The sequence below is a fragment of the Tursiops truncatus genome, chromosome 9, assembly GCF_011762595.2.
Source record: "Tursiops truncatus isolate mTurTru1 chromosome 9, mTurTru1.mat.Y, whole genome shotgun sequence".
NCBI lineage: Eukaryota > Metazoa > Chordata > Mammalia > Artiodactyla > Delphinidae > Tursiops > Tursiops truncatus.
The window spans coordinates 2571342-2587448 of NC_047042.1; the positions used below are offsets into that span (position 1 = coordinate 2571342).

At 50.9% G+C, this 16107-nt stretch overlaps 1 protein-coding gene across 6 annotated transcripts in view; it reads right to left on the minus strand.

The window, feature by feature from the left end:
- Nucleotides 1-2142: 2142 nt before the first annotated feature.
- Nucleotides 2143-16107, minus strand: part of GRB10 (growth factor receptor bound protein 10) — a 198230-nt gene continuing 184265 nt past the window's right edge. For all 6 annotated transcript variants that reach the window (XM_073809482.1, XM_073809483.1, XM_033862771.2 and 3 more), the window contains 2 exons: nt 8195-8288; nt 2143-5047 (listed from right to left, as the gene is read on the minus strand). In XM_073809482.1, the coding sequence (XP_073665583.1) occupies nt 4901-5047; nt 8195-8288 (241 nt within the window). In that variant the 3' untranslated portion in view covers nt 2143-4900. The remainder of the gene's footprint in view (nt 5048-8194; nt 8289-16107) is intronic.

The following is a 16107-nucleotide window of genomic DNA, read 5'->3' on the forward strand; positions in this document are numbered from 1 at the left end:
CTAGTATCATGAATTAAAAAACAACGATCAGTTCACCAAAGCTCAAAGCAGTGATACAGGAGATGAAGGAATACATGCAAGGAAAGCCAGCATGGCTCTGAAGAGAAATGGGAGAGAGAAAGAAACACCCTGGTAGTGGGTCCATGCTGGAAGCAGCTCAGGGAGGAACCCTCCTGCCTCGACACTGTGAGTGACCTGGACGACGGGACAGATGGACATGCACACCAAATGGAAATGACAAGTTTCTTTTTTAGAAGATGTTGGGGGTAGTTAATTAATTAATTTATTTATTTTTGCGTGTTGGGTCTTTGTTTCTGTGCGAGGGCTTTCTCTAGTTGTGGCAAGCGGGGGCCACTCTTCATCGCGGTGTGCGGGCCTCTCACTATCGCGGCCTCTCTTGTTGCGGAGCACAGGCTCAGTAGCTGTGGCTCACAGGCCCAGTTGCTCCGCGGCATGTGGGATCTTCCCAGACCAGGGCTTGAATCTGAGTCCCCTGCATTAGCAGGCAGATTCTCAACCACTGCGCCACCAGGGAAGCCGGAATTAGAAGTTTTGAGAAAAGGGAAAGCTTATGAAAGGCAGATGAGAGAGACCTAACACACATATAATTGCTGTCTTTAAAAAAAAGACCTGCAGTGATGTAACACAAATCTATTTAGATGTAATTCAAGAAACCTTTCAGAGATCAAACAGGACTTGGATCTTTTTATAGATTGAAAGTACACACAGCATCCCCGGGGTGGTGGAGGGGGGAATGTCACCAGTAACTCAGCATGGACCGCATGCCTGTCTCGCTGTTTCCCAAAAGGGTCTGTAGTGCCCCTTCCAGGTGTGTCTTTCCTCCTGGAGTGCCCCCTGCAGGCCTGGCTGGGCTCTGCAGTCACAGATTTTCCACCAGCATCTCCTGCCCTGGGTTGGCCTCAACCCGCCTTGGTGAGCAGCCCCTCTTCCATGTTCCCAGTTCTGCCAAGGATGGATTTCCCACTTGTTTCCTGTCCTTGTTAATGCTGTATAATTCCCAAGATGAGAAGGGTGGCTATGAGTTCACCGTCCTAAAACCCAAGGAGGTAGGATATTTTCCTGTTTACATTTCCCAAGTGAACGCTTTTATCATAAAAAATTCTTATAATTTTACAAATCACTCAAAATGGGTTCTAAAAAACCAATAAAAAATGTGATCAAGGCAGCGAGATCAAGTTTAAAGTCGTACCTTTGCTACGTTTTGGACCCTGGCCCAGCGTTTCCTCCCCGGGGAGGACGGAAACGGCGGGTTCTTCCTTGTCACTCATCTCTGTACACTGCACATCCCGCCCCCATGCACTCTCTCGCCACACAGACTCTCACAGGCCTCTGCACCTGCCCTGCCCACGTCCAGCCTTCCTCATGCCCCTTCACCTGCGCCCCACACGGCATGCTGGCTTCTCCTCTCCCACGCCGCGGACACACACAGCCCTTGCCACACACCCTACACACGTTCACACACCAGCCCCCCCCACCACCTCTCACGAGGAGGGAGTTACGAATTATTGTTCTCGCTCTAAGGGCAGCCTGCCCTAGAGGGATGAGCTCCCCGAAGCTGAGGACCCACATTCTGAAAACAAGTGATGGGAGAGTTCAAAATGCCATAGGCTGGCTCACAACAGGAGACTCTCTGCCTCGGGTGGGGTGCAATGAGGCGAGTCAGGCCCAAGGATGGCTTACGTGACGATGCCCTCGGACCCCCAGGTGAGGCCCTGTGGGAGCAGAGACGCAGGGCATCCACTCTCTTACTCTCTCTGCCCATTTCCTGTGTGACTGCAAAATCCAGGTTCTCGCACCGTCACTGTCTCGCTGCGGTGGGAAACGTGCCATTGGAGCAAACAAATGTAAGCTTTTACGAGTTTCTTGAGGCGTTTGCTACACCTGAATGGGGAGCTGATTCCTCCTGGAGCGTTCAGCGGGCTCTGTTCTTGCAGAGGGGATGCGAGGAGGGGCCCACCCAGCAGGGCCACGCCAGCCTGCACATCCCACCCGTTCCTCTGTAACTAGTTTTCCGCCAGGTTAGAGGCACGCTGTTAACATATCCTAAATCACCTCCCAAGATTTTCGTTGGCTGACCAGCCCGAGGGCTTTTAAGTACAGAAACAGACGTTACAAGCAATAGAAAATGAAGAACACTGTATTTATGTTTATTTCTAATGACAAGAAACAGAACATCAGTCCCTTATTTGTACAAAAATACCTGAACGTTTACCATTAGGTTCATGAGGCGAACAGCTATGTACAGAAAGGAGCAAAGCACATGGAATAAAGGTTTTGTCTCTTCAGTTCATCCCTTCTGCAATCCCTGAAAACGCCTACACGTCAGGCCATCCTACGGTCACTGCAGGTGGCACTGTGGCATCACAGCCCCCACGAGCCAGCCCCACGCCCTCAAAGGTGTGCCCATGGGTCAAACCCTCAGGTATTAAGTGCAGAGAAGAGAAGACAAAACATCTAGACTGAGGCACATACTTCTTCAAGGTTTAGCAGACGGAAGAACGTTCTGGAACTCTAACGCATAAGGTCACAGAGCTCTCCTACTTAGCGCGAATCCCCAAAGCATTTGGCGTTTTCCTTCTCCATTCAGACCAGGTTGCTACACGGAGTTTCCATTTAGAACAGAAAATCACAGGCAGAGATTAAAAAGTCAACAGGCTCCAAAACGACCCTGAGCTGTCCCGTTTACATTCATGTCATTTAAATACAAAAATAATAGTCGAATGTCCTTCAGCCCCTGGCTGGCTTGGCTGGACGCCTGCTTCTTGCAGGGGCTGCCTGTTTGCAGGTGGATCCCCGGCTGCCCGGTACCAGGGAGGTGGCTGGAGCCCCGGGAGGGTCACTCTCTGTGACAGTTCACCACGGCCAGGAAGTACACACAGAACTGTGCGTCAGAGTCAAGCTTTAGTTCTGCTTTTAAATAAAACGTATATTTATAAATATGCAATACTGCCGATACTAGCTGTCTATTGGAGGGGGGAGTGAGTCATCTCACTGGTGGAGACTGGTCTATGTAAACAGAAAAAAGAAATTGGAGAGGTGTTTTTTTTGTTTTTTTTTTCTTTGTGCTTGATTTTTGTTTTTTTAAAGGTTTTCCCTCCAACCGGTGAAGAGAAAAATGTCTAATGGTGTAACTGGAGCATCAGTCCCTCCAACGGAAGCAGGCTGCCAGGTATGACTTGGAGAATGACCTAACTGTCAACGGTTGGAAAGATTAACAGGCTACAGAAAAACCAAAAAAAGTGAAAAACCAAAAAAAACAACGCAACTGAGCATTCATGGTTAAAACATGTTTTACTAAAAATGCTTCATTTGTCTAAGTAGACACTTCATGGAAAACAAGTAGACAGAGTGTGGCTAGTGAACTAACATACAGTGTCTATACCACAGACTGAGGTACAGCGGGTATGTGTCACTGTGTCCTAAGCCATGTGTGTCCCTTGGGAAGTGCTGCACTGGGCGGGGTCCAGGGGATCCAGTGGCCAGCAGGCCAGAGGGGCCATGGAAGCGTGGCAACCGTGATCTGGGGAAAAGAAACCGTCCTTCACCAAGTAGTCTGCCTGCCTGTCAGGGGAGCCTTTCCTGCTCTGCAGAGACAAGGCTACCCTCACATCGGAAGACCCGGCTAAGGGGACAGGGCGGAGACGGGGACAACGCAAGCCACCGTCTGACTCAGCTCCTGGAGCGGGATGCAGAGTTGTCTTTGTAACCTGTCCTCAGCTGATACTGCTGTGAGGGATTCCTGACCTGGGCCAGCCGACGGGCCACCCACAGCCTTGCACGGGCTGGCTCGGGGCCGTCGGCAGGATGGAGGCCACCAAGCAAGACCTTCCCCTACTGGGCTGCGGGGCTGCCCTCTCCAATGTCTCCATCTCTGTCACCATGGAAACCCACTCGACACGGAAGCAGACCAATCAGGTGCCACTTCCTCTTAGGTCCTCTGATCCACTGGAGGAGGGAGGGCAGCCCTGCCAGGCCAGCACCACTGCAGAGGGGGTAAGGCAGTGATGGCCCTAGAACAGGCTGGAAGGGCTGCAGCTGGGCCAGGCGGCCTGGTGTCCACCATGGGTGGGTGGTGGGTACCCACTGTGTCTCAGGCGGGCGGGCCTGCGGCCAACTACAGGCAACCACTCAGCCCTGCGTGGTGTTTTCCAAGGAACAAGCCACCTGCAGTGTGCAGGGCACAGCACGTGGAGTCAGGTGACAGCACGAGAAGGGGCACGTGCTCAGCGCAGGGGCTGGCTGACCACGCCGCCTGCCTGGCCACAGAGCATGCCACGTGCCTACCACAGGAACACCTTTTGTATCAAAAAAGCTTCCAAGGAAACTGGGGAGGGCTAGGGTGCCGGTTGCCTGGGAGTGACCTGCAGAAGGTGGGCACCACCCTCTGCAAACAGCCTCTGGGGCTACCCCTTCGCAACTGTCTTTGCATCTTGCACAGACTGAAAAGCCACGGCCCCTCTTGCCATAAGCTGAATACAATATTGAAAACAAGGAGTGCAAAAAAGGGATCAATACAAAAAAGTAAACATATCAGTTTTAATTGTCAAGATTATTCCAGGGCGAGAGTTCATTTCCCATCACTTCTCTCCAGCTCGTGTGCCTCCACGGCCCAGCCAAGACCATCATTCCAGTTTATTCTCGAGTCTGCTGTCTTCCGACCTCCCCGACGAGGCCAGCGAGAGGGGCGCGGCCCTGCTGGATCTGCAGCAGCACATCATCGTCAAGTCCAACAAACCAGTCGATCGTGGTCGGTGAGCGCCGAACGCACCCAACTTGCTCCGAGCCCCGAGGTGCAGACAGACGTGTGTTCTGAATGATGCACAGACCTCTTCACTCCAGTGTCAGCGTCCTCCAGCCTGCAGCCAGGGTAGACCTGAGGTCATAAGGCCACGCGGATGCAGTGGTGCTTCAGTCTGCAAGGCAGGACCCCTTTGTTCAGCTGGTAAAAGTCAACAAGCTGGATCAGGTCAGAGAATTTGGTGTTCCCGTCGTCAAGGCTGAAGAAGGTCTGCCCGTCATCCTCGCACTAGAGAGACACAAGAAGACCTGCCAAGTCAGAGGCCACAGCTCTGGGACAGAACAGGCCCCAGAGTCAGGATCAGTGCTGTCCACCCGTAGTGAGGCTCTAAGGGACACACGTGGAGCTGGCGAGGTGAGCTAGAAGACGTCAGGGTGGGAGGTGAGGGGGCGAGGGGTTTGTGCTGGGTGCTGCCAGGTCCCTCAGCTGCCGGGCAGAGAAGGTCCCCTGCTCCTGAGCTGGTCATGGGCAAGAGCCCCAAGCTCCTCCTGGCTCATGTGCTCATGAGGGTGAGGTTGACCAGTTAGCCTGTGAGTGTCCATGCACTCAGCACACCCCACAGAGGAGGGTGAGGTTGACCAGTTAGCCTGTGAGTGTCCACGCACTCAGCACACCCCACAGAGGAGGGTGAGGTTGACCAGTTAACCTGTGAGTGTCCGTGCACTCGGCACATGCCACGGAGGAAGGTGAGGTTGGTCAGTTAACCTGTGAGTGTCCACGCACTCAGCACATCCCATGGAGGAGGAGGGTGAGGTTGACCAGTTAGCCTGTGAGTGTCCGTGCACTCAGCACAGCCCACGGAGGAGGGTGAGGTTGGTCAGTTAACCTGTGAGTGTCCACGCACTCAGCACACCCCACGGAGGAGGGTGAGGTTGGTCAGTTAACCTGTGAGTGTCCACGTACTCAGCACACCCCATGGAGGAGGAGGGTGAGGTTGACCAGTTAGCCTGTGAGTGTCCACGCACTCAGCACACCCCATGGAGGAGGAGGGTGAGGTTGACCAGTTAGCCTGTGAGTGTCCGTGCACTCAGCACAGCCCACGGAGGAGGGTGAGGTTGACCAGTTAACCTGTGAGTGTCCATGCACTCGGCACACCCCACGGAGGAGGGTGAGGTTGACCAGTTAACCTGTGAGTGTCCGTGCACTCAGCACAGCCCAAGGAGGAGGGTGAGGTTGACCAGTTAACCTGTGAGTGTCCACGCACTCAGCACACCCCATGGAGGAGGAGGGTGAGGTTGACCAGTTAACCTGTGAGTGTCCACGCACTCAGCACACCCCATGGAGGAGGAGGGTGAGGTTGACCAGTTAACCTGTGAGTGTCCGTGCACTCGGCACACCCCACGGAGGAGGGTGAGGTTGACCAGTTAACCTGTGAGTGTCCATGCACTCAGCACACCCCACGGAGGAGGGTGAGGTTGACCAGTTAACCTGTGAGTGTCCGTGCACTCAGCACAGCCCAAGGAGGAGGGTGAGGTTGACCAGTTAACCTGTGAGTATCCACGCATACAGCATGCTCGTGTAAGAGTACACAGCCCTGGGCTCTCACAGTAGGACCCCAGGCAACCTCCTTCACCCCTCTGACGTTCACTTTGCTCTATTACAAAGCAAATGTTGGATTACTCTAAGGGATTAATGAGATCATGTAGGAGAAGAACCTGGCCCAGGTCATGGAATATCTGGTAGCTATTTTTCTTAAAATGGAGGACATCTACAATATCTCCCAGAAATGAATTCACATCGATTTTAACTGAATGAATTTTGAGATCAATGACTGCAATACACTGCGGTCAGGAAAGTTGCCCTGCACTGTTCACACAGAGGAAGTTAGCCTTAAACCTGTGTCGACGCATAAACTAAGAACCACTTCTTAATCCACAAACTCTGGAGCCCCAAGCACACCCACAGCCTGTGTTTAAGCCCTGAGGTTGCATTCTCGTTGCTACACTTCTCAAGTTCCTGTCTGTCTGATAATTCTAGGATTTGGGGTTATTTGGGACAATGGTATTACATATTCTGCTGGCCAGTACTTTTTCATTTTATTTCATATTTGAGGCTAAGAGAATAACATCTGGTCAATAATATAACGCAGCAGGAAAACAAAAAGGACTGTGGATGGGGCACTCTCCCGTGAACAACAGTCCCCAGGTTTGCTTATTACCATGTTTTATGGAATCTGTGAAGCCTGGGCTGTAACCCACAGTCTGTCCCTCCCGGTGGTCCAGGACAGGCCACTGAGAGCTGGGAGGGTCTCATTTTCCTCGTTTATACAGTGAGGGCATCGGGCACAGCAGGGAGCGACTTCAACAGACAGTGCCAGGCAGGCTGCTTGCCCCCAGGTCACCAAAGCCAGCCCTGCCTGCCCTTCCCGCTCCCGTTCATGCCTCCTGTGCCTGCATGACTCTCCAGACAGGCGGTATGAAGTCCTGGGCTCAAGCACCCTTGAAAAACGCCAGGTCCCACTACGTGAAACGGATGCATTTGGTTCAAGCCTTCTCAGGGCTTCACTCTGTAAAGGACAGACTTATATCTGGCCACCCTCGTTCAGCAGCATATTTCCCAGGTCCGGGTTCCAGAGGAAACATTTCACGAGAGCTGTTATTACCTGCAGAATTGACCACTTCTCTACAACCACATCTATACGTACAGTGTACATAAGACACTTGGTATTCATTTTGTGTATCTCAGCCCCAACGGGACTACACATTCTCGGAGGTGCTGACAACTGTCTCCCACACAACACCCAAATCGTGAACTAGAATCTGAACTTGGGCACATGGAAGAGGTCAGCTACATTCGGCAAATCGAACCATCATTCTTAAAGAGAGTCGTGTTGACAAATACATCATATTCAATAATGAGGAGAATCTGTTTTCTGATCCAAGGACCCAGTGGAAGGATTAACACTTCTCTTTGGGGGCCACGGGTCAGTTTTCTACAGGCTTCCTGAGTCCCCCTGGTCCATACAGCACAAATCAGACAAATCCTGAGATTAAGTGGCCAACAGCACGCGCCTGCACAGCCACACGTGATCCTTCCCGCACCAGGTCCTGGACTAACAGCTCTGCTCTGTGTCTGCCCATCACCTGACCTTGCTCTTCCCATCGGGTGCTGTCTCGGGGGCACCTGTGAGCTACACAGGCGTGTCGGGGCCACAGTACAAAGCCACCACTTTCAGCGTTCTTCTAGGGAAACACCGTTCCCAAGTTCAAAGAACCAACCTTTCAAGAAACTCCTGAAAGGATCTCACCGGTGAGCTTGAAACAGTCTGATGTTTACTGTTTCATAGTCTGCTTAGTTGAGACCTTGAAAATTGCACTAAGAACAAAACCGGCACACAGAAGAATAAGAATTAGTGTGAAAAACATCAATACTTACAGGTAAGATCTGGAAATTTTTAATTTTCTGATGATGACACAACGTGAGGACAAACGCCTTTGGATTACTCTGGCTGTCACGGAGGAGAAAAAGCCTGGGAATGGAAAGAGTCAATTGACTGTTAATTCAGAAAGTCCAGACCGAATATATATATGAATCTGTATGTATATATGATGCTTCAGGAGGTTCGGGGAGCTGAGTGAGCTGTAGAGCTAGACCACCCTCCTCATCCAGACTGTGCTTTCTGTCACTCTCCACTGAAAGGAACCAGGGCTCCCTGGGGACATCGCACCTCTAGGGCTGAGGCAGGGAAGGTACAAGGTGACGCTGGTATACTTTGTGCCAGAAAATCAGGAAGCTGGCCCCAGAGGCAATGTGGCCAATCGGGGCGCCCAAGTACCTTAACAGAACGGATGGATTATAACCCACAGACCAAAACAAGAGTCCATGAGTCCGCACTGGCGTGATAAATGAATCACAGGGGAGGAACAAAAGCTCTTCCTAAGAGCAGAAAGCCAGCTAAATAAACAGAGGAGGATGATGAATTAGAAAACCACTATTTGGCCACTTGATTAAGGAGATCTTTAATAGATGCTGAAACCAGCATCTAAGTTTGATGAGAAACAGAGTATTTTCATAGTCTCAGCATCTACCGCCTAACGTTTATGACAGAGGGACACACAGTAACCTTCCAATAGAGAAACGTGGCGGATACCACCTTCAGGTATTCGAGTTACCACCACCAGGAATGAGACAATCCACCCCAGCACCTCCTGACGGGATGCAGTAAAGGTGACCCAGCGTCACCTCCAGGGAGTGAGCAGACGGCCAAACCTGGCACGTTCTGTCCTCACTGGCTCCTCCAAGTGTCAAGACACAAAGGAAGACAGGACACGTGCAGGTCCAGGGCGGTGCTGAGGCCAAGAAGTTCTTTTCCTTGGTGATGAAGGACGCAGCCAGGACCCCTGGTAAAATCTAAGTGGATGTCAGGTGACCGAACCGCATTCACGTTAATTTCCTACGTTTTATAATGATACTGTGGCTGCCTAAGAGAAGTCCTTGTTTTGAGAAATTTTATATTGAAATAATTACAACTGACTCCTAAACGGTTCTGATAAAAAAATGAGAGAGAGAACACGACAAAGCAAAGGTGCTACAAGGTTCACGACTCAGGTGCCCAGGTGACACGTACACAGGAGAATCCATTATATGATTCTTGCAAATTTTCTACATTTTGAAATTACATCAGGAAGTCTACAAATAACAAGTGATGGCCAGGCTGTGGAGAGAAGGGAAGCCTCCTGCACCGTTGGTGGGAATGTAAATTGGTGCAGCCACTGTGCAGAACAGGATGGAGGGTCCTTAAATACTAAAAATAGAGCTACCCTGTGCTCTAGCAATTCTACTCCTGGACACATATAAATGGAAAAATTGAAAACACTGATTTGAAAAGATACACGCACCCCAACGTTCACTGCAGCAGTATTTACAACAGCCAAGATATGGAAGCAGCCCAAGTACCCATCCACAGACGACGCTGTGGCACATACACACATATACAATGCAGTGTTACTCGGCCATGATAAAGGATGAAGTTCTGTCATTTGCAGAAACGTGGATGGACTACAGAGTATCATGCTCAGTGAAATACATCAGACAGAGAAAGACAAGCGCTGTATGGTATCACTTGTATGTGGAATCTAAAAACTAATCCAGATGAATACATATGCAAAGCAGAAACAGACTCAGAGACACAGAGGACAAAGTCGTGGTTACCAAAAGGGGAGAGGGAAGGAGGAGGGACAAATTAGGGGTATGGGATTAGCAGATACAAACTACTATGTATAAAACAGATAAGTGACAGGGATGCACTGTGGAACACAGGGAATTATACCCATTATCTTGTAACAGCCTACAATGGAGTACAATCTGCAAAAAGACTGAATTGCTATGCTGGACAGCTGAACCCGACACAATATTGTAAATCAATTATACTCTAACTAAAAAATTACTTTAAAACTTAGAATAGCACCAAGAAGCATAAGTCATTGCTTTTACAATGATTCCAGAACAAATCTGGAATCAGATGGGAAGACCAAGTTATTCTTTAGAAAGGAAGAGGCCCTGATCCCAGAGACAAAGTAGAAATGTCCTGAGAGGAAACCTACTTTAAAGGTATTAGACACCAAATGGTGGTAAACAGCTAAACCGTCAGTTTCTAGATTGTAATGTCAGAGGGAAGGCAGTTACATAAGCCTGGGAAATCCCATGTTATAAAAGGTAAAAACGGTTTATTTCACCACAGGACGTCTTGGAGGCGTTAGAATGTAGATATTCATCCCGACACCCTTAGGGCCCCAGCATGAGTTTTCCTATCTTCCCTGACTCTTTACAGCATCTTTTATTACATACCAGCCCCTCTTTGATAGCATTTTGCAGGACACACCTTGGAGGTGTGAACCGGGATGCAACTGCACCGTTGGGCCAGGCGGGCGGGAGACATGGGGCCTCGGAGCTGGAGCCGGGCCCCTGTGTGATCCGCTCAGCGTCGGCAGAGCCCGAGGGCAGGAAGACGAGAGGGCCAGCTCCTCTCCTGGGCAGGGCTGCGCGTCTGCGCCTCCCAGTCCGCGCCCTTTTCTCCGAGTGTTTCACTAGCAGAAACCTGGGGATGGGCAGGGCTCAATCTTCCCGGAGGAGAAGCTGGGGCTGTGCTTCCTCACCTGAGCCCTCAATGAATCCCCTGATGCTTCCTTCTGAGCCCCAAGGAGGACGCTGCCTGCCTGCCTTCCAGTTTGGGGTGTGACCCGGGAGATCCTGAGGCTGCCCCGCCAGCTTGGGGTTACAGGTCCTGCCTAACGGTCGTCCACACGGAGGAAAGGGGGTAGGGCCTAGGAGTCAGCGAGATTCCTGGATCTGACACTCGCGAGCTTCAGATCACAGGCTGCTGCCCTGCCGGCCTCTCCTGCAGGACCATCTACACGCTCAGGGCTGTTGTGTAGTCAGTGTGGACACTGGAGACATTGGTGATCGTCACCGGCAAACCACAGGCGCAGGGATTTCGGGGCAGGCCGGGGGATGGCTACTGCGGAGACCAGGCTGGGGGCTAACATGCCACGGATGCCTCTGCTTAGGTCATCAGAATGGAGCATGGAACGAAAGTGCTGAGGAATGTGAGGACTGGAGCCAAGGCTCACGTGTCCATTCACGAAAGCACAAAGGGGCTGAGGGAGATCAGAGCGATAGCACAGCTCAGGTGTGTGGCGGTCCTGGCACTGCACACACTGCCTCGCTCAGGACTCACAGTGGCCCTGTCACTGTCCCCATTTTACAGTGAGGGCAGCAGGGCCCCGAGAAGTCAGGCAACTTCTCCAAGGTCACACAGCCAGCAGAAACCAGGGAGGAGCGCCGGCACAGCAGGAGCAAGTGCGCAGGTGGTTCCTCCGTGGCCGGTGAGCACCCTACGCTCTTCTGAGCTGGCTGCGTTAGCCCTGGGGCGGCACCCCGCTCTGCCCCAGGGGAGGGAGAGCTGCAAAGAACTCAAGTCTTGACAAAGACGCTGCCTTCCACCCAGCGGAGGGGCCTCGGGCACGGACAGAGGGACCAGCTCATGACAGACAGGCACAGGGGACAAGAAGGGGGTGGCGGGGCTTGACCCTGAGTGTGAATGAGGCAGGGGCGGGACGGGGGGCACAGAGCCTTAAACGCCACAGGTCCCAACAGGAGCCCCGGGGGAAGATCCGCAGGGGGGCCCACAGCGCGGGACTGGCCCCTTGAAGAGCTCCTTCCGTCCCAGGCTCTGGGATGGGCTGTCAGCGGAAAGAGGGGAAGGAAGCGGGCAGCCAGCGAGTGCCAGCCCCGCGGCAGGCCCTGCAGGCCCGGGGGCGCGAGCGCAACACGCACACACGTACACGTGTGCACAGACCCGTGCTTGCACGCGTGCACAGGTCACCTGCGGGGGGCTGCCCGGACCCAGCGGACTTCAGAGCCGCCTCACGGGTTGACTGCAGGCTCTGCTGTCTCCTTCCAGCCCCCCTCACCCCAACTCCATCAGTGATTTGAGGCTAAAGGTCTAGGAAGCGGGGTTTTGTAACGGTTGTCCTGGCCTGCCTTCCAGCGCTGTTTTCTGCTTGTTGTCTGACTCTCTACATTGGCTTCCCTCCATTACTCTGCAGGGAGGGGTAACGACTAGGAATTGATGATTTAATTCACCTTGTTTTCCCAGCACATTTCCGCCCTGCACAAGGGGATGAACGGACGACGTGGCATCACTGCAATGACACCTCAGGCCATGTCCCGTCACCCTGCCTTTTGGTTTGCTAGAGCGCCAGCAGCCGGATGTTGGGATTGAAAATGATAACCTTAGACGCAACTCAGACCCCAGGGAGGACAGAGAGAAACAAGGCGGGCGGGGGGAGGAAAGGTGGCAGGATGCCCGCACTTCTCACCAAGGCTGGACAGAGGCAACCTCACCAACTGGCGCTAGACTCCAGGAAAAGTTGAAAGACAAACACGGTTTGTCCGCCCCAGGCTCCCCTGCCCGAGGACAGCTCCTTTTAACGCAAAGTGGGCCGGCTGGGCCTGAGCTCACAACCACTGGGGAAGCTTCTTCAAAACACACTGGTCCCCCGCGTCCCCTTCCTGAGCCTGGATGTGTCAGCCCCTCAGGGATGTCGGTGCCACCGCCCTGGGCCCCAGGAGGGATGCTGTGGCCACGGCACCAAGTGACACGTCCTGTGGAACCTTCACTTCTCTGGCATTGTCAAAAGCAGCTCTTTTGCCCCTTTCCTGTTGGCCCATTTCTGTCCCCCTCTAATGTTAAAAGAACCTAATTATAGGAACGAATCACTAGGCAATTGAAACTAACTCCTGACCTATGCTCTCCTGAACGCACACCGTGCCTTGTCTAACCTGCTGATTCTTTTCCTGGATAAAAAGAGGTAAGAATGAAGAATGAAGCAGTTAAAAAATGACTGGCTCTCTACCCTCAACAGCCCCCTTAGCAATACTGCAGGCAGATCACTTGGCAAGATAACAGCTGAAGAATCAGTCAGTCTGCATGCAGTGGAGAAGGATGCAGAACCCAACCTCCTGCTTCGATGACTCACTGGGATTCTTCCTCTCCACCTGACACCGTTTTTCCCTTTAAAAACTGTCATGGCTGAGCAGAATCTTCAGAGTTGGTCTTAGGACATGAGTCCACCTTCTCCCCAGATTGCTGGCTTTTCTTCTGATTAAAGCACCTTTCCTTTCTACTCACGCTTGCCTCTTGAATTACTTACTGGCTTATGACTTACGTCACCTGGTAAGCAAACCCACTTGGCTTCCTTGGAACGAATCTCACAGGTGATACGGTAAATGGGACACCACGAGAACATCTGAGGGCTCACTTTGGATAGGATTTAGGGCTGTAATGGGTAAGCATCTTGTCCTTGAAGCCCTGGAGACACACACAAACCTACAGGCAAAGAACATCACTAAGAGAGGAATTTCGGAGGGTAGGCTTTTCTCTCTTAGGCAGAAAGTTCAGAGGGGAAGCATCTTGTTTGTAGTCAGGAGGGGTCATCTCTAAGGCTCTAAAAGGGACTGTTCTATGATCAAGTGACATTTCAAATAAGTCGTTTGGAACAACTGTACAGCCACATGGGAAAAAAAATCAGATCCGTCCTTAAACAGTGCACCGGGATAAATTCTGAACTGTACCTGGGATCTAAACGCACAAAAATGAACAAGCAAAAAAGGAGGAAGTAATCATGAAAAAAAAGGAAGGAAGGAAGGAAGGGAGCAGAGAAACAATACAAGCTCTAGAGGATAACATGAGCAAACTCCTTTGTGATCGAGAAGCAGGAAAAACTTATATGACTAAGACTCAAAAATCCAGAAAGATACAGGCTAAAGGACAGAAAAGATAAACTTGACCATACTTAGAAAAACTGTATAACCAAAACCCAAACCCCCATCAGCTAAGTCAAAAAGACAAAGGACAACCTGGGAAAAAAATGTTTGTAAAAAATGGATGTAGGGGCTTCCCTGGTGGCGCAGTGGTTAAGAATCCGCCTGCCAATGCAGGGGACACGGGTTCGATCCCTGGTCTGGGAAGATCCCACATGCCGCGGAGCAACTAAGCCCATGCGCCACAACTACTGAGCCTGCGTGCTAGAGCCCGCAAGCCACAACTACACCGCAATGAAGAGCAGCCCCCGCTCGCTGCAACTAGAGGAAGCCTGCGTGTAGCAACGAAGACCCAAAGCAGACAAAATTTAAAATAAATAAAATTAATTAAAAAAAACAGTATATACAAAAAAAATGGATGTAGAAAACTGGGCAAGTATGTACCAACAGTTCAGCAACACAAAAAGGATTGGAAATGAAACTGGCCCTTAATCATATGCTAGAGACCCAGCCTCCGTTCAACACTCCCACTTCTTCGAACTCACCGGCAAAGAGACACTAGCAAAAACACGAAGATGGGGCACAGTGTGTCATAACAGAAGCCTGGAAACAATGAGGCTCTATCGTGTGAAAGAGAACCCAGCAGGGGACAAGGAAGGGGGCAGCCCTCCTGGCCATCCCACCCCAGCACCCTCAGGCTGCAGCTACGCTCAGGGTTGGACCTCTGTGGCCAGTACACGCCCTCGCTAAGATGAGGCAGACTACAGAAACAAATGGGTTTTGCTTATATTCTTAAAAGGAAACAACAGAAGGATAAACAAACAAACACTGATGAAAATGTTTACCCATTGTCGAGTTGGGGGCAGAGGAGAGTCACCAGGCAAAGTACCTGGTTTTATAACTTTTGACTTTGGGACCAAGGCAATGTTTTACATAGTTTTAAAAGCAGCATGAAACGGAAGAGGAAATAAATCAGATCCGCTTAACAAAAATCAGAAACAGAGGAATGAACCTGAAGACGTGGCAGTTTGGTGGTGGAACCACGGAGAAGAAGTACCTTAAGGTTGGTACTTTAACATGACCTGCCTGGACTATTCCTTAAGGATTAAAAGGGCTGCAAAGAAGTGTAGTACTGAAGTAATATTATCAATATTTTCATGATGTGATATGGGGTACAGCAGACAAGTACAGAGTGAGGTAAAACAAGTAAGCGACTGTCATTAGTAAGATTTTTCAGAGGAAGAGAAGAGAGAGACAATACAATCAAAGGCGTACACACCCTGTAATTTTCCATTTGAATTGGCAATATCAATGTGAACCTGTAATCTGTTTTTCAGTTTAAAAAGCCTATGTCCTAGTTCTGTCCATGGAAAAGACCTACGATTTGGTTTCCAGACGCCATTTTCCACGACAAAGAATTAGGGCCCTTAAGAGAATGTGTCACAGCAGAAAGCAAACGCTATTAGTGTTGGGTCAAAAGAACTCAGGAACCAACTTGAAAGAGGCCTGCCCCGTGGGACAAAAAGAGGGCATAGGGAACATGAAGAACTTTAAGCTTGGACTGAAACAAATTAAACACATAGTATCTAAGTTCATCATGAGAGTTAAAAACCAAAACGGAACACCTCATTTGGAAGCACCGGAAGATGGCAGAATACCAAACCGTGATCCTGAAAACTGACAAAGAGGAAAACCAAGCACTTAGCTACCTTTCCCAGAAAAACAAACATGTGACAAGGAAAAGGATTTTAGCTAAGGAATGATGAAGGAATAATAGAATTAGAAAACAACGACTCTGTGACCTCTAATGAAACAATAAACCTGGGCGGGGTCAGTGGCTCAGACCCGTCGGTGTAGGGGGCTGGGAGCTGGACTGGGGGCCCGGCTGACAACGCCAGACCCCCGCCCAGCCCGGGATGAGGAAGTGGGCAGTATAGACATGCAGCCCCGAAGCTCTGCAGAAGCCTTCTCGGAAGAAGGCTCTGAGTCTAACCAAGCCTCTGCCCACACTTTACAGGAAACGA